The 27,028-nt window shown below is 37.6% G+C and overlaps 1 protein-coding gene and 1 pseudogene across 2 annotated transcripts; both read left to right on the top strand.

The window, feature by feature from the left end:
* The first annotated feature begins 106 nt into the window (after nt 1-106).
* On the top strand, nt 107-6,006 carry LOC127638870 (centrosomal protein of 83 kDa-like; annotated as a pseudogene).
* A 795-nt stretch (nt 6,007-6,801) lies between these two features.
* Nucleotides 6,802-26,651, top strand: LOC127638760 (sortilin-like). 2 transcript variants are annotated; one of them, XM_052120477.1, is made up of 21 exons: nt 6,802-7,072; nt 8,455-8,517; nt 8,697-8,773; nt 9,747-9,849; nt 11,904-12,071; nt 13,652-13,725; nt 15,100-15,146; nt 15,320-15,456; nt 15,599-15,682; nt 16,087-16,147; nt 19,440-19,592; nt 20,933-21,030; nt 21,474-21,573; nt 21,648-21,819; nt 21,905-22,098; nt 22,439-22,631; nt 22,772-22,888; nt 22,991-23,111; nt 25,565-25,671; nt 25,797-25,914; nt 26,260-26,651. In XM_052120477.1, exons 1-21 carry the CDS (start codon nt 6,824-6,826, stop codon nt 26,272-26,274), a joined length of 2,451 nt encoding a protein of 816 aa, XP_051976437.1. In that variant the 5' UTR covers nt 6,802-6,823; the 3' UTR covers nt 26,275-26,651. The 2 variants fall into 2 exon arrangements, with proteins under 2 accessions (XP_051976437.1, XP_051976436.1); XM_052120476.1 differs by having other exon boundaries at nt 19,437-19,592.
* Nucleotides 26,652-27,028: the final 377 nt, after the last annotated feature.

The raw sequence follows: 27,028 nt of genomic DNA, 5'->3' as shown, positions 1-27,028 counted from the left end.
AGATCTTTGTCTATGTCAGGGGTCTCTTGGGGTTTTAGTGTAGCCCGTTGGAAGGTATAAAAGTCTATTTCTTTGCTCCCACACTCTCTTTTTCTATCTGTGCATCATGGACAAGATGAACCCTCCAGTGTTAGGGCAGTCATCTGCCCTGTTCCCTAACCTGGACACTGCCTGAGGAGGTGGAAAAACTTCAGTCCTACTGGGTTGCTCTGCAGGGCTCACAGCTCTGAAATGTATCTTCAGAAAATGCTCATTGATGAGAAAATGCGCTGTGAGACCCACAAAACCAACTACCAGACCCTCAAAGCCGAGCACACCAGTAAGTGTGATTATGCTGTAGTGAAGAGCTACATTACTGCTTATGTCTAACTAGATTTTCTGTTAAACCTCTATGTAGATCAGTTCTGTAATTGTGGGATGCACTGTTTGGGTTGAGTTCTGTAAACTGAGTGGAGCAGATTGCTGCTTTAAGTTAAAGGTATTACTCAAGGTGATATTAATGTGACATCATCCTGCAGTGTGCACATACACCTGGGCACAGAATGAACTGAAACGCTTCCTTAGTGATCGTCAGGTCGCTCAGGAGAAACAGCAGCTGCTGTTGGCTGAGCTAAGAGTAGAGCTGCTGGATATAATGCGTGAGCTGGAGGAGCTCAAACTTCAGGTACACAAAACAATTTCTCTCCTACACTTGTTTATACATAGATACAGAGAGAGAGAGAGAGCACACACTTTAAAGCAGATTAAAGCATAGATTATTTAGCAGAGATGGCCACTTCATTTTAAATGAATGGGATAAATTGGAACGCTCAACAAAGAAGCTCTACCACACAACGGTCAACGGATGTAGAAAGGAAGTCCCACCTTACAGTTAAAAGAGCCAATCACCTTTTAGATACAGACATCATCTGTCAATCGCTAACGTGCATGTGCTTTAGCTGTACAAGACTGGAAAATTGCATTTTAGCGTAATATGAGGTAAAGCATAATTTATGATTCCAGTGTTATCAAATTTTATTGCTAAATTGAAATATGTTTTTTTGATCGTAATCTTGACCAACTATGTTTTACATTTTTAATAAAACAAAAAAAATGTATCCCATTTTCTCCCCAATTTGGAATGCCTAATACCCACTACTATTTAGAGCCTCGTGGTGGCACAGTTACTCACCTCAATCCGGTTACTGGAGTACAAGTCTCAGTTGCCTCCACTTCTGAGACCACCAATCCACGCATCTTATCACGTGGCTTGTTGTGCATGACACCGCAGAGACTCCCAGTATGTGGAGGCTCATGCTACTCTCCGTGATCCACACACAACTCACCACATGCCCCACTGAGAGCGACAACCACTTATGACCAATAAGTTTCACCATGTGACTCTACCCTCCCTAGCAACCAGGCCAATTTGGTTGCTTAGGAGACCTGGCTGGAGTCCCTTAGCACACCCTGGATTCGAACTAGTGACTCTAGGGTTGGTAGTCTACCCAGGCCCCTTGACCAACCGTTTTTGAGATTTTGTTCTTTCTGCATTCAAGTAGATAGGAGCTGCATTGGCATGACTGGAAATAGCCTCCCAATAGCATTCCAAAGATGGCTAATTTTCCCGTCTTTTACAGTTAATGCACATGCGTATTTGCAAGTTGATTGACAGGCGATATCTGTATCTAAAACGTGATTGGCTTTTTTAACTGTAAGGCGGGACTTCCTTTCTACACCAACTGACCGTTGGGCGCTAGAGCCCCTTGGTTGGGCTTCCAATTTCTCCCATTCATTTAAATAGAAGTGGCTGTCTCTGCAAAATAATCTCTGCTTTGAAAAGACATTTTGGGGGTTTGTTTACATTATAATTTTTGACAGTTGGAGTTTGAATTCATGAACATTCCATTTCAGCCTCTTGGCTCATTTAAACATTCCCAGAGGGTAAATCAATGGGATTTATTTGAAGACCTGAAATGGGAAAACCGTACATCCGATCAGTTAGAAAAGATAAAGCACACTAAGTCAGAAGAGTCTGAAGGTCTCTGCAGATTTTGGTGGATGTAGCTTGAAAGCTCAAGGAGAAGTTAGTGGTAGAAATTTGGTCTTAATTCTGGGATTTTGGAAAAACCCTAAATCATGTATGTGGACTAACAGTATGTTGTCAACTTAACATAATAATGCCAGCAGAGCCAAATGCGGGTAGCACATTATACTTTTTTTTATTAATGAGTCATGCAAAAAATATAGAATATAATTCAGATATGAATATACTGTATATATGAGAATATTGAATCAAAATGTAATGACATTTCTGTTTGACTGCACATTAACTACTGATCTGTTAAACATTATTTGATGTAATATTGACACATTTTAAGTTATTTTAACATTTACAATAGTTGTTTTTAATTTATGTTCATGCTTGTATTATACGCATACAGTTGTAATAACCACTCCACAGATTTAATATTAGCAAATTACAGTTTTGGCATGTTGTTTCTACTTTGTGCATGACACAAGTCATTTTTCCAACTATTGTTTAGATTGTTTCACATTTAATTGACTATATCACAATTTCAGCAGGTTAGAAGTTTACATACACTAAGTTAACTGTGCCTTTATGCAGCTTGGAATATTCCAGAAAAGTATGTCATGCCTTTAGACAATTACCCAATTAACTTCTGATAGGAGGTGTTCTGAATTGGAGGTGTACCTGTGGATGTATTTTAAGTCCTACCCTCAAACACAGTGCCTCTTTGCTTGACATCATGGGAAAATCAAAAGAAATCAGCCAAGACCTCAGAAAGAAATCTGTGGACCTCCACAAGACTGGTTCATCCTTGGGAGCAATTTCTAAATGTCTGAAGGTACCATGTTCATCTGTATAAACAATAGTATGCGAGTATAAACACTATTCAGGTGTATGCTTCACACTGGTGGTGGTTGAGGAGAGTCCCTTTATTACTGTGTAAAGTTCAGTGAACTCCATTATGATCTCACATCCTGAAATCTGAGATTGATCATCAGCAAGAGGAGCACACTCGAGTCCTTGAGGAGAGACGGATACGACATGAAGCTGATGTATATTTAATCATTAAAAAAAAGGATTGTTTTGACCCAACAGTAGTGTTGACAGTTTCTCTTCATGAAGCAGTGTTAGTGTATATATTTGTGTGTGACTCTTTTGGTGACCCGCCTTGAGCATGAAAAGGAAGATCTGGCAGCTCAGTTGCAGAATGGAGACCTAGCGCGGGATGGGAAGCATGCGGAGGCTCTGCTGAGGGATAGATTTCAGCTCCACCAGCGGGTCTGAGGTTTGGAGGCAGAGGACTGCAAAGACTGCTTTGCAGACAGTTTCCCCTTCAGTGACAAATATGGGAAGATAATTTCATCCTGAATTTGTTGCATCCCACTGCACACCTGCCTAACCTCTCTCACTCTATCATTTACTTTAGATCTGCATTACTTTCACTCTCCTAATCATAATGACATAAATTAACCAAACACAAAATAAGGCAGACAATTTCCTTATGCTTTTGTTCAGAAACCTAAAGCTAAGGTTTAAGAATAAAACACCTCTTTTTCTCTCTGTCTTGTCACATGTTGGTGGAGGAAAGGCGGATGGAATGTTTGGAGGAGAAACACAACTGCAGGATAAAGAGGCAGACCAACGCCTGCAGAGGGCAGCATTTGCTCACAAAAAGGTAGTACCTCCCTTTTCTCTTCTCTCTAAAACTGTTTTGAATTGCAGGAATATTCCGGGTTAAATACTAATTAAGCTCAGTCGACAACATTTGTGGCATATTTCAAAAAAAAAGAAAAGAAAAAAACTTGCTGTTTGAGTTAGCTTACAGTAAAGCCACACAAGGGAAAGATTATACATGTTAACTTGATTTTTGTGTTATAAAATCACTTATTAACCTTATCAGGGTGAAGTTATATCCACTATTGCTACTTTGTTTCCATGACGATGCAATGCTGGTAAAACCTGTAAGCAATTATTCACACAAAAATCATGTAGAACGGAGATTTTATCACGCACGTATGTCTTTTGTCAATGCTTTTAAAACAATAGGTATTTAAATGTTTATGAACTGGCTCCATTCACTTCCATTGTAAGTGCTATACTGTTACCTTAATTTTTTTTTTTTTTTTTTTAATTAAACAAGGGAGGAGTTTGAATTATTTTCTGCATAACAAATGCTGTCGATTAAGCTTAACTTTTATTGAACCGGGAATATTCTTTTAAACTGTGTATTTCTCTTAGGATGTGATAAAGCAACAACTCCCACTGATCACACTCTTTATTTTATTCAAATTAAAATAAGATGATTTATGTGACAGAAAATGTTGCATACTTTCATTACAAATAACAACCTGTGTATTCTAATGTAAATACATAGTAATTACTTTGTAATTTACTTTATTGTGTACACACATCACATAAAAATTAATTCTCACAGATTTACAGCTTGCTGATACTTTGGTTCTCTGACAACTTGATTGTATTTGTATTTAAAAAAAATAAACATTTGTAATGGTTATTATAATAAAGGTGAATTTATTGTTTCTATGATTTCAGAGGAAAACAATAACTGGATTGAAAGAGAAGAAACTTCAGGACAATATTAAGCTCCTGGAAGCTAAGAGCTTGAGATAGAAGCAAGCACAGCCAAAAAGTACCTCCATAATCTGTTTAAAAGTGTCTTTTTTTTTAAGTGAAGTTGTTATTTAGCTTGTCATAAAAGAATAGTTCACCCAAAAATGAAAATTCTCTCATCATTTACTCACCCTCATATCATCCCAGATGTCTATGACTTTCTTTCGTCTGCAGAACACAAACAAAGATTTTTAGAAGAAAATTTCAGCTCTCTAGGTCCATACAATGCAAGTGAATTTTGACCAAAAGTTTGAAGCTCCAAAAAGCACATAAAGGCAGCATAATAGTAATCAATAAGACTCCATTGGTTAAATCCGTATCTTCAGAAGTGATATGATAGGTGTGGGTGAGAAACAGATAAAATTGACATATGTCCTTTTTTACTATAAATTTCCACTTGTTTCACTTCCACGTTCTTTTGTTTTTTGGCGATTCGCATTCATCATGCATATCATCACCAACTGGATGGGGCTGGTCAAAGGTGGAATTAAAAAAGGGCATAAACTTTGACCTATTTTTCACCCACACCTATATTATCACTTCTTAAAAACTTGGATTTAACCACTGGAGTTGTAGATTACTTATATGCTGACTTTATGTGCTTTTTGGTGCATCAAAGTTCTTAGCTTTAATTCAGAGCTTAAATATTCTTCTAAAAATAATAATTTTGTGTTCTGCCGATGAAAGAAAGTCATACACATCTGGGATGGCATGAGGGTGAGTAAATGAGAGAATTTTCATTTTTGGGTGAACTATTTGTTTAAGATGATAATATAAATGTATCAGTGCTTTTAGGAAATCCTCAAACTCTGAAGAACACGCTCAGCTTAGCAAGCATCTGAAGGAGCAGCAGAGGAGACACAACGAGTTCTGTCGTCTGTTGATGGGCAACCAGATGACCTTCACCCCTCTGGCCCATCCCTCCTCATCCCAACAGACTCCATCTTCTCAAACATACAGGTGTTCACAAATGTCCCACCAGCATTTGTAAAATATTCTCCTGTCAGCCATAAAAAAAGCACAAATATAATATAAATCTCTGTTCTCTTTCCACTGCTTGCCCACTCATCTGTTCATACATTCCCTCTCTCAGGAGGAGCAGCACCAGAGGGAGTTGTCCGTGTTGCAAAGACGCTTGGAAGATCTGGAAAGCAGTCAGCAGCAGCAGCTGGAAGAGCTGTCTACACCTCTGGACACAGACCGAGATAGACTCCTAAGCCCACAGGATGCTCTTCCTGACCTCTCTTGACAACTACAGTACCTGTGTGATTACATTCACCTTGTGCCAAAATCCTGACATACTGTATGAGATTTGGGAGCCTAGTGGTGCTTTGCAACAGAAAGGTCATAGATCACTTAATGAAATCCGATGCAGCGTTAGAGTATTTTTCTTAAACCGTTTTCCCCTTTTAAAGTTTACATATTGTGGCTTGTTTTGCTGTTGTAATCTTCCACAAATTCAGTCATTTTTTTTGTACTTAGACATAGGCTGTGCCAAAACCAGGAAAATGCTGCCTCCGGAGGCTGTGTACGGAGGTAGGAACAAGGAACATTGATCAAGGCAATGTTCGCGAAGCCCACTCAACAACTTTCAGTTCCCCCCAACATACCCAACAAGTTATGGGACAGTTGACATGTAAAATCACGGGCCGATTTCTCTTCCCAGCCCTGCACGCGCCCCACCGAGAGCGAGAACCACATTATAGCGACCTTTAGAAGGTTACCCCATATGACTCTACCCTCCATAGCAACCAGGCCAATTTGGTTGCTTAGGTCTAATTTGGGTGGGGGGTGGCGCCACTGATGGTGAATGAGACTTACATTCTTCTCAATACTTTCTATTCTGTCCCATGTATGAAAGTCATATGGGTTTGGAACTAAATGAGGGTGAGCAAATGATGACAGAACCTTTTTTTTTTTTTTAAGTCTGAATCAATGTGAATTTAATTGAGCCTTTTTGATGTCCAAAAATGCTGCTTTTTGTAGCAAAAACTGCAGCATATTTGGCCACAGTGCTGAATCGGAATGGTGTTGCCAGCTCATAAGGCTAGCTCAACAGCCAGTATTTACAGTATGTGACCGTTTGCAGTGCATCTGGACTCGGGTCAGTGGCGTACACTCACTCCTCCCCTGTGCGCATTTCTGCGCTATCTGTGTGATCAGGAAACAGCTTCATCACTGATGCCTCTCTCATTCAGTACAGTAATGAACTGGAGACTCTTGGTTTTCGGTACTGTATGGTTATTGGTTCTGGTTGAAGTTGCTATCTTAAACGGAAAGCGCAATGCGAGAACAGTGACTTTCTCTCGGGCTCCCCGCGCTCACCGGAGACGCACACGGGACACCTGGACGGGACAGACACTTTTCACAGCATGCAAGACAACGCTGTCTCCCAAAGACCGCGCGCTGCTGCTCAGAAATACACACGAGGTGAATAAGCGTAAATGACGTGACGCTCATTTATTTATTTGTAAGGATCTATATTAAGTTATTTAAAATACATTAATATTGCAATTCAAACAATTCGGTCTGAAAAATAAAAATAAAGGTGGTTTAACCAACATGCATGTCGCCATTCTGTTGTCATGTGACAAAAAAATTAATATGTGTTATAATTTTGACAATTGTATTAATTGTATTATAAATATTTTGACAATTGTATTAATTGTTTTTTCATTCAGGTATCCATTTATAAACTGTATTGATAATATCAATATCAATATTTATTAATCAAATTGATAATTGAAATGAAAAAAATTGCTTAGAAAATGCCAACCCATCAAGTAAAGGTATTCAAGTACTAAAATACTGTAGATAAATTTGATATATATATATATATATATCATATTATTTTAATACCTTTTGACATTTAAAGCATTTTTTTTTTTTAAATGCCATAAATGTTTTTCAAACATGTATAAACCAATATGGACACAAGCATTACATTTCCACAAACTTCAAACGTGTGTTTTAAAGGAAGAGTTCACCAAAAAAATATCTCTTAATTTACCCTCATGCTATCCCAGATGTGAATGACTTTCTTTCTTCTGCAGAACACAAATGATGATTTTTAGAAGGATATTTCGGCCGTTCTGTCGGTCCATACAATGCAAGTCAATGGTGATCAGAACTTTTGTAGCTCCAAAAATCACAGGAAACACAGAGTTAATCCATAAGACCCCCAGTGGTTAAATCTATATGTTCAGAAGCCATATGATGAGGTGTGAGATACAGATAAATATTTAAGTCCTTTTTTTTAACAAAACATCTCCACTTTCACTTTCACATTCGGGTTCTTTTGTTTTTGGCGATTCACATTATTTGTGCTTATTGGGCAAGGAGGAGAATTAAAAAAATACTACTCTCTAAAAAATATATATATATATATTGATCTGTTTCTGACCCACACCTATCATATCGCTTCTGAAGACATGGATTTAACCACTGGAGTCTTATTGATTACATTTATGCTGACATTTATTGGTCACCATTCACTTCCATTGTATGGCCCTACAGAGTTGAAATATTCTTCTAAAAATCTTAGTTTGTGTTCTGCAGAGGAAAGAAAGTCCTACACATCTGAAATGGCCTGAGGGTGAGTAAATTATGAGAGAAATTTCATTTTTGGTTGTACTATTTCTTTAAACTAGATATTTAATGTAACTTTTTTTTATCACCTCAGACAACCTTATTTGTCAAAGACCCATGTAGAAAAAGTCAAAGAGAAATGACAGAAAACATCTTTATTTATTAATTTACTTTGATAAAGTGCTGTTTAATGGACAGTCCCATGTATTATTTTCCTTTACTAGACAGGGTTTCATGGTGATGATGGATCCAGTTTTACCCTCACATGGGTTGGCGATGGAACTGGGGTGAGTCATTCTTGCAAATTAATCAAAAACATACATGTTAATATATTTATTTCTATTTCAAGGTTATTGATAATATGGATTGTATGTTGAACCATTTCTATGATATTCCATAATCACATATTTGTTGTGTCGTAACATATGCACGGGTAGTGTGAACACACCTTTTATTGCCGTCTCAGGTTATTCTGGTCCTTTCCACACTCAGTGCATCATCAGACTCCTTTTATGAAGACGGTTCTTCGCGCCTTTACAGGAGGTCAGTGGTGAATTATTTTATCTGTTCTCAAACAACAAGCAGAAAGTGACAATAAATTCATAATTTTATAAAACAAAGTGCTTTTAATACATTTCAGACTCCATATGTCTCATTAGCTTTCAGCATGTGGTCAGATATTTCTCCCAAGATAACGTATTTAGATGCAACTTATAGGCAGCATAAAAGTAATCCATAAGACTCCAGTGGTTAAATCCATATCTTCAGAAGTGATATGATAGGTGTGGGTGAGAAACGGATGGCAGTGATTTACACTTAACTTGGATGTTTACATGGATTTATACAGTTAATCTGCCTGAAGTAGCTGCGATAGTTTCCAGTACCCCTACGAGGGCGTGAAGTAAATGCATAAATACTGTTTATGACATGCGGGACAAAGCACACTGATATATTGCTGCACTGATTTAAAAATGTACACTTAAAAACTGTCATAAGAGCCCAGTTACAGAATCACCCTGAAAATGACCATCTCATTACACAGAAAAGCCTGCGTTAGAATTAGAGCCAAAACTTACCTCAGCGTGCTGCCTGAATTTGGAGATGTGATTTTAATCTTGAAAAATCAGCTTGTCTTGGTGTTAAATGAAGGCATTGCATGACAAAACTATTCTTTTTTTATCGCTGTGCGGAGCGAAGAAAGTGTTTCACTTAGAAGACTTTGATGCTGCTGCAGTGATTGAGTGACAGTCTGTGACACCGGCTCAACAAATTACACATTAATTGAAATTAAACCCAGTAATGTAATGTCAGTAACGCCACCCATTGTAAAGAAGTAAAAGTTAAAAAATGTCATTAGAAATTTACTTGAGTGTGAGTAAAAAATACCCACTTTGAACCCTACTCTAAAAGTAATTATTTTCCAAAAAAGTTACTCAAGTAAATGTAACGGAGTAAATGTAGAGTGTTACTACCCACCTCTGAGCTTCTTTACTTATAACTTTACATCTCTTTATAGTGAAAACTATGGAAAGTCTTTCCATGATATCTCCAATGCCATCAACAACACATTTATAAAGAAAGACTTTGGGATAATTGCAGGACCTGGGAACCCTCAACAGGTAAAAGTGCTGACATCAAGTCTGTAGCAGAGGCTTTATTTCCATTTAAAGTTAATTTTTAATGCTAATAATAGAAAATTACCTTTATTTAGAGTAAGGCTGTCATTGTACGTACAGTGCTGAAAAGTGTTTGCCCCCATCCTGATTTCTTCTGTTTTTGTGTGTAAGTCATACTAAATTGTTTCAAAAATTCAAACAAAATCGAACATAAAACAAAGGCAATCTGAGTAAACACAAAATACAGGTTTTTGATGATAATTTTATTTATTGAAGCAAAAAATCACCAATACCAACTGGGCCTGTGTTAAAATGTATTTGCCCCTTTGTTACTAAATCCCCAAATCTACGAAACTGCATTCATAATGGGTTCAGCTGGACTAGACACACCCAGTTTGCACACACACACAATCCTGTTCGATCAAATCAACACATAAATGGAACTTTTAAAGCAGCATGAAGTTGGCTAATAGGTCTTACCCAGTAGCACATTATGCCAAGGTCGAAAACAGTTCCAGAAATTATGATGAAAAATGTTATTGAAATACATCAGCCTGGGAAGGGTTGCAAAGCTATTTCAAAGGCTCTTGGACTCCAAAGAACCACAATGAGAGCCATTATATCCAAATAGAAAACACTTGGCACAGTAGTGAACCTTCCCAGAAGTGGCCAACCTTCCAAAATTCCTCCAAGAGCACAGCGATGACTCATCCAGGAAATCACAAAAAAGCCAAGGACAACATCCAAGGAACTCGCATCAAGAAATGTCACTGTTCATGACTCCACTATCAGAAAGACACTGGCCAAAAATACCATCCATGGAAGAGTGGCGAGGCAAAAACAACTGCTAACCCAGAAGAACATTAAGTCTCGCCTGAATTTTGCCAAAACACACCTTGGTGATCCTCAAACTTTTTGGGAGAATGTTCTGTGGACTGATGAGTCGAAAGTGAGACTGTTTGGAGGACAGGTGTCCCATTACGTCTGATGTAAATCAAACACAGAATTCCACAAAAAGAACAACATAGATCAATCATGGTGGTGGTAATGTGATGGTGTGGGGATGCTTTGAGGGGAAACATGAATTCTGCTCTCTACCAGAAAATCCTAAAGGAGAACTTCCGGTCATCACTCCGTGAGCTGAAGCTCAAGCACTGTCTTATGCAGCAAGACAGTGATCCAAAACATAGGAGTAAGTCCACCTCTGAAAGGCTCAAAAGAAGCTAAATTAAAGTTTTGGAGTGGCCTAGTCAAAGTCCTGACTTGATCCTGATTGCGATGCTGTGGCAGGACCTTAAATGGGCAGTTCATGCTTGAAAACCCTCCAAAGTGGCTGAACTAAAGCAGTTCTGCAAAGAAAAGTGGGCCAAAATTCCACAACAGCATTGTAAAAGTTATTGGGAGTGTTTGCTTTCAGTTGTTGCTGCTAAAGGTGGCATAACCAGCTATTAAGGGGGCAGTTAGTTTTTCACATGGGTGATATAGGTGTTGGATAACTTTTTTGCTTCATTAAAAAAAAAAAATATATATATATATATATATATATATATCTATATATATATATATATATATATATATATATATATGAAAACTGTATTTTGTGTTTACCCAGGTTGCCTTTGTTTTATGTTATATCTCACCTGAATATCTAAAACTATTTAGTATGAAAATACACAAAGAAATCAGGAAGGGGGCAAATACTTTTTTACAGCACTATAATTGTCGATATGTGAGAAATATTCTTCTTTTCTGTTCCAACACCTGTGTGAATCTATCCAATCAGAAAAGGCCATGACATCGCATTTGATTCAAGACAGCTCACATAGCTACAACTTTGTCAAAACGCAACACAAACGTGAAACTACACTTCTATTTTTTACTTCCCCTAAAGTGGGGTCAGCATTTAATTCATGTTCTGCTGTGGTACCATTACTCTTGTGGATATGGCCATCAGATAAAAAAAGCAAGCACTGCAGAACATAATTTAGAATTTCATGACATTGCAGACAAGATTGTCTCACCACTGATAACGGTAAACTGTTTTACTGGTCTTACAGGTGATTCTGACAGCCAACCTGCCTTTTACCGTGTCCCCTGGAGGAGTAATTTTTACCTCGATGGATGCAGGTGTGACATTCAGATCAGTGCAGCTTCCATTCCACCCGGCACAGGCCATTCAGTTCCATTACCAGGACCCAAAATATCTTGTGGTCATCAGCATTGACGTGAGTAAGATTATCCTTTAGTTCATTAAAGCCCCCTTAAAGGAATAGTTCACCCAAAAATTTTAATTCTCTCATTATTTACTAACCGTCTTGCCATCCCAGATGTTTATGACTTTCTTTTATCTGCAGAACCCAAATATTCAGATTTTTAGAAACATATCTTAGCTCTGTTGGTCCATACAAGGCAAGTAAATGGTGGCCAGCGATTTGAAGCTAAAAAGAACATAAAGGCAGCATAAAAATAATCCATATTAGACTCCAGTGGTCAAATTCATGTCTTCAGAAGCAATATGATAGGTGTGGGTGAAAAACAGATCAAAATTTAAACCTGCACTGTGGATCTTTTTGCTCTCTAGCGACATCTGTGGTTGAAACTTAAAATTGCAAGCAATTTGCGGAAGACCACTTTACGTGAGGTGTGTTTGGGCACTGCTCTTCTGCGCGGATGAATATCATGATTTGAGCTTACCTTGACATCGCCTGTGTGTGATCATGATTGGGAGATATTCAGAGTCATAATGTTCTATTTTTATTTTCACATTATGTTATTCTATTAAACATTTAAAACCAACCATATTTTGAATGAATGAAGTAAATTTACACTTTTAGTGCTTTTTTGACACTACACTCAAACTGCTTTTACATTGATAACAAATCACCACCAGTTAGTTACTAGTATATTTTAATATGATTATTCAAGTGTGTTATCTACTATTAATTTTTGTATTGTACTACACCTATCAGTTTAAGTGGTGAATGTGAAAATGGACATTTATAGTAATAGTAATAATTCAAAGGACTTGAATATTGATCTGTTTTTCACCTTATCATTTCGCTTCTGAAGACATGGATTAAACCACTGGAGTCGTATGGATTCGTTTTATGCTGTCTTTATGAGCTTTTTGGAGCTTCCAAAATTTTGTTCAAGCATTGAGGGCGCTTACACACTAGGGAAAGCTCAGACGGTGCATTTGGTGCATGGGTGTATGAATGGTTCATTTGGAAGGCGTGTACCACCTAGAGAAGAGGCGGTCAAGGACAGAGATGGCTATTTAAAATATATCTTACTAACAATATACCAATAATCATTGAATCTCTTCTTCAGGCTCTCTTTCCAAAATGACTTTCTTTTTAACCTGACAGAGATGATAGAGGACAGGGAATGAATACACTGCATGTTTGAGTTGTCTGCCATGTTTCTTTGTAGTGTCGCATTTCCGAGATTCCTATTGGTCAATGGATGCCTACACCAGAGTGCATTGCAGCAAAAGTTTAAATGTTTTCAACTGTTGGTCGCGTTTTTCCTCTCCGTCCTTCCGACGCACCAACCTCCTTGAAATCAATGCATTCACAGTGTTCTCTTACGCAGCATTAACTCTAGTGTGTAGGTGCCCTCACATGTATGGACCTACAGAGCTGAAGTCGTTTGCATTCTTCTGAAGAAAGAAAGTCATATACATCTAGGATGATGAGAGAATTTTTATTTTTGGGTGAACTATCCCTTTAACAGCCAGTGAGGGGATTCAGTCTCAGACATTTAAGACAGTTTTTGACACAATCTCTTATAACATTATTTTTAGGATGATCTATGGCTGTCACAAGACTTTGGAAACAGTTGGTCTGATGTTCACGAAGGAGTTCACATGTTCACATGGTGAACAATCATATTTACAATATTTACATTATCACCCAAAACAATAATTGAGTAATCTTTAATAATATATATATATATATATATATATATATACACACACACACACACACACACACACACACACACACACACACACACACACACACACACTGGCATACAAATGTTTGAAATAATGTACAGATTTTGCTCTTATGTTAAAAAATTGGTACTTTTATTCACCAAAGTTGTTATTCAACTGATCACAATGTATAGTCAGGACATTAATTACGTGAAAAATTACCATTACAATTTAAAAAATGTTTTACTTAAACTACTTCAAAGAGTTCTCTTCAAAAAATCCTCCATGTGCAGCAATGACAGCTTTTCAGATCTTTGGCATTCTAGCTGTCAGTTTGTCCAGATACTGAGATGACATTTCACCCCACTCTTCCTGTAGCACTTGCCATAGATGTGTCTGTCTTGTTGGGCACTTCTCATACACCTTACAGTCTAGCTGATCCCACAAAAGCTCAATGGGGTTAAGATCCATAACACTCTTTTCCAATTATCTGTTGTCCAGTGTCTGTGTTTCTTTGCCCACTCTAAACTTTACTTTTTGTTTTTCTGTTTTAAATGTGCCTTTTTCTTTGCAATTCTTCCCATAAGGCCTTTAGTCTTCTCTTTACTGTTGTACATGAAACTGGTGTTGAGCGGGTAGAATTCAATGAAGCTGTCAGCGGAAGACATGTGAGGTGTCTATTTCTCAAACTAGAGACGCTGATGTACTTATCCTCTTGTTTAGTTGTTAATCTCTTTCTGTCCTTGTTTGAGCCAGTTGTCCTTTGTCTTTGAAGACTGTAGTGTACACCTTTGTATGAAATCTTCATATTTTTGGCAGTTTCAAACATTTTATAGAAAGCGGTTTCTTTTTTGACATTTGTGACCTAATATTGACCTCAAGACATGCCAGTCTATTACAGACTGTGGCAACTCAAAAACAAACACAAAGACAATGTTAAGCTTCATTTAACAAATCAAATAGCTTTCAACTGTGTTTGATATAATGGCAAGTGATTTTCTAGTACCAAATTAGCAATTGAGCATGATTACTCAAGAAAAAGGTGTTTGAGTGATTGCTGCTGGAAATGGGATCTGTCTAGATTTGATCAAAAATGACCTTTTTTTCAAATTGTGATTGTGCTGTTTTTTACATCAGTAATGTCTTGACTATACTTTGTGATCAGCTGAATGCAACTTTGGTGAATTAAAGTACCAAGTTCCTTCCAAAACAGCCAAATCTGTACATTATTCCAAACTTTTAGCCACCAGTATTTATATATAATATAGCTGAACTCTGATACTACTCTGATACAATTTTTCTTCATCTATTTCAAGGGGATCTGGAATCACTCTCTTTTTTAGCTCCAGCCCAAAAGGAACAGGTGAGTGGTATATCACTGAATCACAGCAAATTAATAATTTGACATTTTAAATTCATTATTTAGGTTTTTTGTTTTGTAGAGCAGAGCACAAATTGGCAATTTTTGGCAGTTCTGAGGTTCTGTCAGCATCTTTCTACTGATGAAATTAACTTTCTGAATTGTCTTTTCATCAGTCGAGGCAGCCAGACGAGGAGAGCTCATTTTGCGACGGACACAGGATTTCGGCAAAACCTTCACCACCATCGCCAAAAACATCTACTCCTTCGGATACATCGGCGGCTTCCTGTTTACCTCCATCATGGAAAAACTGGTTTGATATTCTGTAGACAACATGCACACCCAAGCATGTACTCACCTACATGAATACACTCTGTCTGTGCTTTCCAGCCTCTTTCAATGTCTGTAAGAAACATCATGGCTCCATGATATAAAGATGTGTTGTGTGTTTGCAGGGCTCTCCTCGTGTTATCTACGTGTCCTCAAACCAGGGTGACAATTTTAAGAAAGCTCAGCTGCCCTCAGCCACCACAGAACAGGTGAGAAGACAAAAAAATAAACATCTTCAAAGGAATACTTCATCCAAAAAGGGAAAATTATTGCCATTATTCACCCTCATGTCATTTCAAAATACTTTTTTTCTTCTCTAGAACACAACAGGAAATGTCTTGTCCTCACACAAAGCTTCAGAAAACACACAAGTTGCATGGACTGTTTTCATGAGTCATTTATGGTGTTTTTGTGCCATTTATGGAGTTTTAGACAGCCCCCTGGTCGCCGTATGCTTTCATTGTATGGAAAAAAACAAAGTAAACATTATTTTAGATTTCTGTTTTTGTGTTTCACAGAAGACAGAAAGTCATACGGGTTTGGAAAGACATGAGGGTGAGTAAATAATGAATTAACTAACCCTTTATTTTCACTCACTCATGTCTCTTTGCAGTTCTACTCAGTCTTGGATGGCGATGAGGACATGATCTTCATGCATGTGGACAACCCTGGAGGTGCTGTTTTTCACCTTTTTACAGTAGCTTCTCTATATTTGTTTCTCTCCTCTGTTGGAGATGTGAAAGAGAAGTATCACTATAAGTGAACATTTCAACCACAGTTGCTGTCAATGTCAGTTTAACAGTGTGCTGAGGAGGCAAGACTTGTCAAGCGAGTTCCACTTTGTGCTGACATATAAAAAATGGCTCTGCAAAAACCATTCGAGGGCTAGACTCTTTTGGGTCAGTGTGTACACTATTCACCTTCCATTCTGGAAGTCTTTGTACTGGAATGATCACTGGAAACAGATAAGAAGGCGCATGGTGTTGTCTTACAGCAGACATTGGCACAAGGCCTTCGCATTCATGCTAGAAAAGCTGACATATTGTATAAATACACCCTTTATTGTATTTGCATCGATTGCATGTGAAGAGTTATCTTATTTCCTATTGTGTATTTACATGTTAGTATGTTTGAAAGGGAGTATGTTAGTATGTTTGATAGTTTAACCGAAATGAAAATTTTTCTCATTTACTCACCATCATGTTATGTATGCTGTCATTATGTTGACTTGATAAAGCCAACATACTGTTAATGTACTTTATTTATTTTAGAGATTTTCTAAAACCACTAAACCAAATCCAAAATGATCAATTGTAACTCCTCTTAGAGCTTATAAGCAACATTTTTCAAACTTGGCACAGACCTTCAGACTGTGCCAAAGGCAAAGATTCCCCATAGCAGACATCCGGAAGCCCTAAACATCCCATAGACTTGCATTGATGGAATATTCAAACAGGCCAAGACTATTCAAACTCCAACTCTCAAAATGCAAATGTAAACAAACATCTATTTATCTATTAGGACTATCCACAGGGCTGAGAACTAAAGTCCAGTTTTTCACTGACATATTACTAAAATTCGAATTACTGGTATATTAAAATTTTAAATACATTATTTCGGGTAGGGGAAAAAATCTACAAGATATCTGATTTTTAAAATCAACTTTGTCTCCTACGTCCACAGGAGAGCGCAAAAAAGCTAAACAATATAAACCAATCAGCACTGGGTTGTGAAGAACATGGCTGTTAACAAATGTGCACAAAATGATAAAGTCAGAAGATTTAACCAGTTTATATTCTCAAATATTACATCAAAAATTGATACGAGAAAAGAAGCGCTTTAAAGGGATAGTTCACCCAAAACTGAAAATTCTCTCATCATTTACTCACCCTCTTACCATTCTAAACGTGTATGTTTTCTTTCTGCTGAACACAAACGAGAGAATCACAAGCTATCTGTTTCTCACCCACACCTATCTGGGATGCCATGAGGGTGAGTAAAAAATGAGAGAATTACATTTTTGTGTGAACTATTCCTTTAATAGACATTTCTATGTTAACCTACTGTTGCACAGAAACCTGTAACAGTGTCATCGAACTTCCACGGACTCCAGCGGTACCACAATGTTTAGCATTCAAGTATCATTTTTTATCTTAAATATGATGAATATTCAAATTTAATTTTTTGTTTGACAGCCTATCTATCTATCTATCTATCTATCTATCTATCTATCTATCTATCTATCTATCTATCTATCTATCTCTCTCTCTCTCTCTCTCTCTCTTCTCTCCTATCTTTCTCTATCTGCTCTCTCTATCTACAGTTGAAGTCAGAACCTTAGCCAAATACATTTAAATTCAGTTTTTCACAATTCCTGACATTTAATCATAGAAAACATTCCAATCATAGAAATGTCAGAATAATAGTAGAGAGAATTATTTATTTCAGCTTTTGTATACAAACACTTGGTTAGTATTTGGTAGCATTGCTTTTAAATTGTTTAACTTGTGTCAAACATTCTGGGTAGCCTTCCACAAGCTCCTCACAATAAGTTGCTCGAATTTTGGCCCATTCCTCCAGACAAAACTGGTGTAACTGAGTCAGGTTTGTAGGCCTCCTTGCTCGCACACTCTTTTTCAGTTCTGCCCACAAATGTTCTATCGCACTGAGGTCAGGGCTTTGTGATGGTAACTTCAATACATTGACTTTGTTGTCCTGAAGCCATTTTGCCACAACTTTGGAGGTATGCTTGGGGTCACTGTCCATTTAAAAGACCCATTTGTGACAGAGCTTTAACTTCATGACTTATGTCTGAGATGTTGCTTCAATATATCCACATAAAGTTCCTTCCTCATGATGCCATCTATTTTTTTACAACATGGTACTGCCACCCCCATGCTTCACGGTTGAGATGGTGTTCTTCGGCTTGCAAGTCTCACTCTTTTTCCTCCAAACATAACGATGGTCGTTATGGCTAAACAGTTCAAATTTTGTTTCATTAGACCAGAGGACAATTCTCCAAAAAGTAAGATCTTTGTCCTCATGTGCACTTGCAAACTGTAGTCTGGCTTTTTATGTGGTTTTGGAGCAGTGGCTTCTTCCTTGCTGAGCAGCCTTTCAAGTTATGTTGATATAGGACTTGTTTTCCTGTGGATATAGATACTTGTCTAAATGTTTCCTCCAGCATCTTCACAAGGTCCTTTGCTGTTGTTCTGGGATTGATTTGCACTTCTCTCACCAAACTACGTTCATCTCCTGAGCTATAATGACTGCATGGTCCCATGGTGTTTATACTTGTACTATTTTTGTACAGATGAACATGGTACCTTCAGGCATTTGGAAATTGCTCCTAAGTATGAACCAGGCTTGTGGAGGTCCACAATTGTTTTTCTGAGGTCTTGGCTGATTTCTTTTGATTTTCCCATGATGTCAAGCAAAGAGGATCTGAATTTGATGTTAGGCATTAAAATAAATCCACAGGTACACCTCCAATTCAGTATACCTCCTATCAGAGGCCAAATGGCTAATTACCTAAAATCTTGAAATAATCTTCTGTAATTTTCCAAGCTGCTTAAAGAAACAGTTAACTTAGTGTATGTAAACTTCTGACCCACTGGAATTGTGATATAGTGAAACAATCGGTCTGTAAACAATTGTTGTAAAAAATGGCTTGTGTCATGCACAAAGTAGATGTCCTGAACAACTTGCCAAAACTATAGTTTGCTAATATTAAATCTGTGGAGTGGTTTTAATGACTTCAATCTAAGTGTATGTAAACTTCTGACTTCAACTCTATCTGTCTGTCTGTCTGTAACTAATTTTATGGTGCTTTTTAATTTTAGTTTGATGGCCACTATTGTTGTATGTGTTGAATTATGATAACAGTCTCTAATCTCTTGTCTGACGAAATAAGCTGTGTCAGCTGTGCAAGTGTTTGTGTGATGTGATCTCACATGCTTACAGAAGACACATATTTTGGGACAATCTACACCTCTGATGACCGTGGCATCCTGTACTCAAAGTCTCTGGAGCGCCATCTGTTTGGTGGGGAGGGGAAGAGTGATTTCACTAATGTGACATCACTGAGAGGGGTCTATCTCACCAACATACTAGAGGAGGGTATTGATGCTTGTTCCATGACATTGAAAACAAATGATCAGGCCCACACAGAATCTGTGCCAGCAGAATACCACAGAAAGTACTGTAGATTTCTGCAGAATTCAAATGCTCGTCATTCACAAATTCACTTGAATTCGGTGTCAGGAGCTCAAAAGTTCTGCTGCTGAAATCGGTCTGTGCTTGCCGAAATTCGCAGTCTGGTCTCATTTATGTGAACATGGCAACATTTTTGCAATTCAAAATGTGCTTGCTGTATGACACGTTATGCCTTCAGTTTTACTGTGAAATGTCCAGCTGCGGGTGCCAAAAGCAAGTAAGATGGGGTAATTTTCAGATGCGGTTTTAAGGTGGATCTTAGATAAAAACATTTACCTAAATTAAAACTTTTGCCTATTTTTACATTTTTTGAAAGATGCATTTGAGTAAAAGTGTGTCGATATCATATATAGCAGGTACTGAGTAATAAAGAGAAAAATAAGTATTTATAAAGTCATTTTCAGCCATTAAAGTCATGATTTGAGTGAAAGTGAATAAAACCGTTCTCCGTTGTTGTAGTGCCTTTAGTGTTCATTTCACCTGGAAACGGCAGGGAATTGTATCTGGAGACACGTATAACACGTTTTTCCAAAAATGTATATAGAGCTATGTTTTCACTATGAGACCAGTTTGGAAATTCGAATCACTGCCCCCAGTGGCCGGAGCTGGAAGTTTTGTTGAGGTCAAATGTCCACCGGGTGGTGTAAAAAACGAGTAGATTTTTTTATTTTTGTATTTATGTAATACTGTCTACAGGAATACCTATTTTATTAAATCTACACCCAAACCCCAACCCTAAACTTAATGTCAGTGGAATAAAAGTGTAATTTTCTAGCAAAAATACAACCACAGAATCGCGCTCACCATTGTTTATGTGAGGTTGCTTGTGCAACGGACAATCAGGTACAACACAGGAAAAGGCAAGCACATGTGAAATGTTGTAAAAATGCTTGTTAGTTATTTGGAAGAATGAGGTCGATTTCTAGATACATGAACATACGCAAGCAAACATCGATTATCTATGTGATCATGTTGGTACTTGCATGTTCTCATTCATTCAATAGTTTTGACTAATCTGCTAATGCATTTAGAAGTCAATAAGAGTGTTGTACTGTCTGTTGCATTTAACACATGGTACCATATTTAAAATCCATTTAGCAGATTTATACCTTTTTACTCCATAATCACCGCAGGAAAAAAAAAAAAGTTTCAGATTCCGTGTGGGACTACATTTTGACCAATTATGTACTTGTAATAGTCCTGATGTCATCACTATATGATGTCATGCTCCTCTTGGTTTGCAGATGGACGTATACGGTCAGTCATTTCTTTTAACAGAGGTGGACAATGGAATTTTCTGAAGAAGCCAGAGAATGTAGATTGTTCAGAAATATCAAAGAAGGTAACGGTTGAGGATCGAGTGGTCAGAATTACCATAAATGTCATAGACCAGATTAAAGTAATTCCTGTGGGTGGTTTTTTATGGATAATTATGTGATGTCCCTTCTCGGTATCTTTGCTTGGACATTGTGAAATGTATTGTGTTTACTAGATTTACATAATCATGATATTTTTTTAAATACTGGATGTTATATGTTTATACTATAAAAATAGTTTGACAGTGTCATATGTATTTGGCATGTAAATTCGCAGTGCTGTACTACTCCCCATTCAGTGCAATTACATGCACTTTAAAAAGTTCAATTTCAGTCTGACTAAATAATGTAAATATCATGTAAAATGTCATTAGAACTAGGCATGTATACATACTGATAGACTTCCATTGTTAGTGCATTTTTGTACACGTTTTTCCTTGCATGTTTCCGACTGTGTTCTCTGTTGCAGTGCAACATGCACATTCACGGAGAGCACAGTCACTTCAGCGGAATCACTCCCGTGCTGCCTCTTTCAGAGCCTACCGCTACTGGACTGGTCATCGCTCATGGTAATAGCACTTTCCATGTTTAAGCAATCCTAACAATTGAATGAACATAATGAATGACTGCATGTTAAATGCAGGTAGTGTGGGAGACTCCATTTCAGCTGCCCGTCCGGATGTGTATGTGTCTGGGGATGGAGGATACACCTGGCGGGGGACTCTAAGAGGACCACACCATTACAGCATCCTGGACTCTGGAGGCCTGATAGTGGCCGTGGAGGCCCACAGAGACCGAGAGATCAGCTCCATAAAGTAAACATGATTAATCTCTTGAAAGAGTTAACATGGCTTTTGTGTTGATTGTCATATGTATGACACTGTTTTATTTTTTTTTTAGGTTTTCCACAGATGAAGGCCAGTGTTGGAATATATTTAATTTCACTGATCACCCAATCTTCTTGGCAGGCCTGGCATCAGAGCCGGGCACTAAGACCATGAATATCAGCATTTTTGGTTACCGACCAGATGATGATGATCAGCCCATGTGGGTGGCAGTCACCATTGACTTTGAGCACTTGCTAACCAGAGAGTGTAAGAAAGCTATAAAATAATTAAGGGCAAAATTCATACAAATTTGGAAATAATTATATATATATATAAATAATTGTATAATTATCAAAATCTAAAGTATATTTCTAAATTCCTGTCTGTCTTTCTGTCTGTCTATTTTTATTAAGAATTTTTTTTGAAGAGTTATACATGGTATTGATGTCTACCTGCATTATATAATTAAGGCTGAAATATTATCTGTTATCTGGTTAATGAGTAATATTGCTATGTGCTATATGTACAGTATATATGGAAGTAATGGCCAGGATATCCAGTGGTCTCTTTCTATCCATAGATAAAGCTGAATTATCTTTTTTCATAGGTGGTGAACAAGACTATGTGAAGTGGTTGGCTCACTCTGAATATGGAAATGAATCAGAAACAATCGGGTGTGTCCTGGGCTACAAGGAAACGTTTAGACGACTGAAGAAACTGTCAGTCTGTAGAAATGGGAGAGGATATGTGGTCAGCACCCAGCAGAGCCCTTGTCCTTGCAGCAGAGAAGACTATATGTGGTAGGAAAATGTTGCAAGTCTATTTCACTACAATGAGGTTTGTTGAACCTCATTTCAGCATAAAGAACTTCTGCTTGTGGTGTTAAACCACGGAAGATGGAAGCTTGAAAGTGTTTTCTAAACGTCTCTCCTGTCAACAGTGACTACGGTTTCTATCGACATGAAAACACCTCTGAGTGTCTGCCACAGCCTGACTTCCTGAATCACACCCTGGAGATTTGCTTAAATGGGGAGCTAGAGGATCTACGGACAACAGGGTAAAGAAAATACATCTTGTTGAACCTCACTAGTTCCAGGTCTACTTTACATTTGCTTTAACATTTACGCACACATCTCCATTGTACAATTGTGTCAAGCAGGTATCGTAAGATTCCCGGCGATAAATGTGAGGGTGGTTTCAGTCCATCGAGGAGAGAGGGTGCTGGCAAAAAGCATTGCGAGGACCTCAGTCCATCTCCTTCCTCGAGTCCGCAAACATCAGTGAGTGCCAGTGCCTTTATCACACTATCTTCTAATTAACAAACATTTCTGAACAAAGTATGTCTGTGTTGCTCTTGTAACTGTTGAATCTATGTAGGATACCAGGAATAGGTAGAAAGAGGTACTGATGGAGGATAAAGGTGTTATTAGAACTGGGGGAATATCATATTCAAGATCAATATTCAGTATACAGTGGCCCTAAAAAGTATTTTTATTAGACATTTTATTAAAATGCATGAATATCATTATATTACATTGTAGATGCCTCTTGCTTTGATATTGTTTTACCTAATGCAAATAATTAAATTCATTTTTAAGTGTGGCTTAAAGGAATTGTTGACCCTAAAATGTAAATCTCATAATTTACTCACCCTCATGTCATCCCTGATGTGTATAACTTTATTTCTTATGCAAAACACAAACAAATATTTTTAGAAGAATATATATGTCGGTCCATATAATGCAAGTGAATGGTGTTCAGACCTACACAAGAAACACAAGTAATTCATAAGACTTCAGTAGTTGTCTTCGGAAGTGGTATGATTTGTGGGTGAGAAATAGATCAATATTCAAGTCCTTTTTTACTATACATTCTCCTCCCTGCCCAGTAGGTGGCGATATGCACAAAGAATGTGCATCCAAAAATCCAAAATAAATAAAAAATGTGTTATATTTTAGCATCTTCAAAGTAGAATGCCTAGAATTTGCAGACATGTACTCTTGACATTTTCTCAATCCAACTTCTTGAAGTATCACTTTTGACAGGTAGTGTGTGTGCCATCATGACCCTACATCAGCACTGCTGTGATTCGGGGCCAAATGCCATAGGTAATCACAGCAGTGCTGATGTAGGGTCATATAGCAAGATTGCAAGTATCATATTGCTTATATACAACAGTTCAATGAACAAGTACACTTTTAAAAATTAGGAAAAACTGAGTACGGTCATAAAAAACGCATTTGTGCATGGAACTACTTTCTTACATGTCGGATCAGAATCTGCTGTTGCTGGTTCAAACCAAATGATGCGTCCGAATTACCGTTAGTAATTCAAAAATGTCACTTCAGAAATAGTATCAATGCTTGTGCTGTTTCTAAGTTATTGGATAAACAAGGATGGATGTGTGAGTGAGAGAGAGAGAGAGAGAGAGAGAGAGAGACACAGAGCATGTACGATCACCTGTTGCCACACCCCAGCAGAGATGCTGTCAGCTTTCTGAAGGTCAGCTTTCTTAGTGGAAAAATAGCGTCCAAGCGGGGGTATTTCTCCCTATTTTGTGGTAGCCGGTGTGCAAGAGCCGATCACTATAGTAACCGCAATGTCCTCCGCCATTTTAAACAGCACCTATTGTGTAATTAATCAATCTGTTGTGTCTCTCAGCTGTGATGAGCTGTAATGCTGAAGTTTATTTAAAGTTTGTTTAAAGCTGTTTAAATCTATTTCCTAGCTTTAGTAGTGTAGTAAGTGTAGTAAGCGATCACAACGAGCTGTTGAATGTAAACGGCTGATGCGGATACACTTCACGTCACCTAACTGGTTCACATTACACACAAAAATTATCTTTTGCCACCATATGCTGGCTAACATATGTAATGTAAAAAAACTAAAAGACAAACAGTAGCTCTTAACACATATGCACTACTCTTACACTTTAGAACTTTAGTTTAGAATGGCATGAACACAAGCGGAGTGATACACACACAGTGAAGCGTCCAAGTGTCAGACCATCAGTGCTCATGGAACATCTCTTGTCAAATCAGATTCAAGGACCGGAACTAACTGTTGTAATATATATACACTGACAGCCAAAAGTTTGGAATAATATACAGATTTTGCTGTTTTGGAAGGAAATTGGCTTTATTTCACCAAAGTGTCATTCAACTTATCACAAAGTATAGTCAGGACATCACTGATGTAAAAAACAGCAACATCACTATTTGAAAAAAGTCATATTTTATCAAATCCAGACAGGCCCCATTTCCAGCAGCAATCACTCCAACACCTTATCCTTGACTAATCATGCTAAATTGCTAATTTGGTACTAGAAAATCAATTGCCATTATTGCTCAACACCAGTTTCATGTACAACAGTAAAGAGAAGACTCAGGTGTGCAGCCTTATGGGAAGAATTGCAAAGAAAAAGCCACTTTTGAAACAGAAAAACAAAAAGTAAAGTTTAGAGTGGGCAAAGAAACACAGACATTGGACAACAGATAATTGGAAAAGAGTGTTATGGATCTTAACCCCATTGAGCTTTTGTGGGATCAGCTAGACTGTAAGGTGTGTGAGAAGTGCCCGACAAGACAGTCACATCTATGACAAGTGCTACAGGAAGTGTGGGGTGAAATGTCACCTGAGTATCTGGACAAACTGAAAGCATATAATAAGCTGATGGTCCCCATCATTTTTTTAACAAGCTGAATAAATACAATTGATGTCTCTTTATCTACAGCAGGGCATACTGGCTCTTACTGTAGTGTGCACTTGTGTGGGGATCATAGGTTTGGTAATAGCAGCAGGATTTATCATCACTTCAAGGAAAATAAACTGTAGGCAGAGGTAAGTTTACATGCTTGTACATCTGTTTAAAGGCATATTCAGTATTCCACATGCCAATATAATTAGCTGGAGACTGGCATTTATTTATCTCTCTTTCTTTTCTGATCAACTTCTGCACCCTGCAGGTCACCCGAGTATCGGTTCTCTACTCTGCAACTCCAAGAAGATGATCTGTGTGTTAACAATGATAGCAGCCCCAGTAGTAAACTGCATGGTTTCCAGAACCCAGATGATTCAGATGATGTGAGTTTACTGTATCAAACAATATTCTCTAACTTTTAACTTGCATATTTTGCATGGGAACAGGGCACATACACTGTAGATTTAGGTCTGTCACTTCGTGCCACTTTTTAAGATTCTCCTAGGTAGTCAACATTGGGAAATCATTGCCTCAAAATAAATTCAAGATTGTACCACACAAGACTAAAATATTAATATGTCACAATTTGCTCATTTCACACAGACTGGACCCTTTGTATGAGCTTGGTTTATGAAAAAACATACATATCCTATATTATAGCTAGCTTGCTAGATATGGGGGGGTGTACATCAAGACTAACTTGCTGACCATTTCTGTCTCTTGTTTAGGATCTCATTGAATGAGCAGCATTTAAACACTGGAAACTCTTCAGGCTTACAGATTGGTGTAAACTGCTTCTAATGGATCTTAATACGAATGTCTGGTTTCAGTATTCTGGGCTCAGGCACTGTAAAGAAAAACCACCTGGAAGAACTGTGAACTGCATTTTTTCAGTTGTAGCAAAGCGTTTTTTTTTTTTTTTTTTTCCTTTTTCCTACAGACTGGTTCTTGTGTTATCCTATGAAATGTCATATGCAGGGACCTGTACAAGTATGATTGAAACTACTTTCATCCTCTCTGTCTTTTGCTCTGGAGTTTTTTTTATTATATCCAACCAGGCTGTGGCTAGCTATCCTCCCTGAGCTCTGCCATAGTTTTACTATGTGATTTAAAATAAAGACCAAACTACTGTTTCTGAATTGTAAATAAATGAAAATTAATTGAAATGTATTACCCCATCAGAAGTGCTATTGGATATAGCTGTCAAAATACATTGACTTTTTAAAATGATCATATATATATATATATATATTTTAAATGTATACGTATATACAGTACTGTGGTTCCTATAATACATCTATAATACACTGTGTACACAAAATAGTTACACTCAGGAACTTCAGGACAAAAATGTCCCCATTGAAACTCATTAAAACTGCAATATTTTATCCCATTGCCATTAAAGCATAAAATCATGAATTCTATGGTATTATGCTTTAAATCCGGAGCCCTGGCTTCAAAATTAAAAATTTTAACAATTTCCACCAGATGGCACAA

Source organism: Xyrauchen texanus, chromosome 47 (genome assembly GCF_025860055.1).
Source record: "Xyrauchen texanus isolate HMW12.3.18 chromosome 47, RBS_HiC_50CHRs, whole genome shotgun sequence".
Classification (NCBI taxonomy): Eukaryota; Metazoa; Chordata; class Actinopteri; order Cypriniformes; family Catostomidae; genus Xyrauchen; species Xyrauchen texanus.
The sequence above is the reverse complement of the archived record's forward strand: the minus strand, read 5'-3'. Positions and strand labels throughout refer to the sequence as shown.

What these genes read in the sequence shown, in the direction of transcription:
- LOC127638760 (XM_052120476.1), top strand. Translation starts at nt 6,824, where the DNA reads ATGCCTCTCTCATTCAGTACAGTAATGAACTGGAGACTCTTGGTTTTC. An exon ending in TGCTCAGAAATACACACGAG is followed by an intron (nt 7,073 to 8,454) that starts GTGAATAAGCGT and finishes TTCCTTTACTAG; the next exon opens with ACAGGGTTTCATGGTGATGA. An exon ending in CCTCAGCCACCACAGAACAG is followed by an intron (nt 15,683 to 16,086) that starts GTGAGAAGACAA and finishes GTCTCTTTGCAG; the next exon opens with TTCTACTCAGTCTTGGATGG.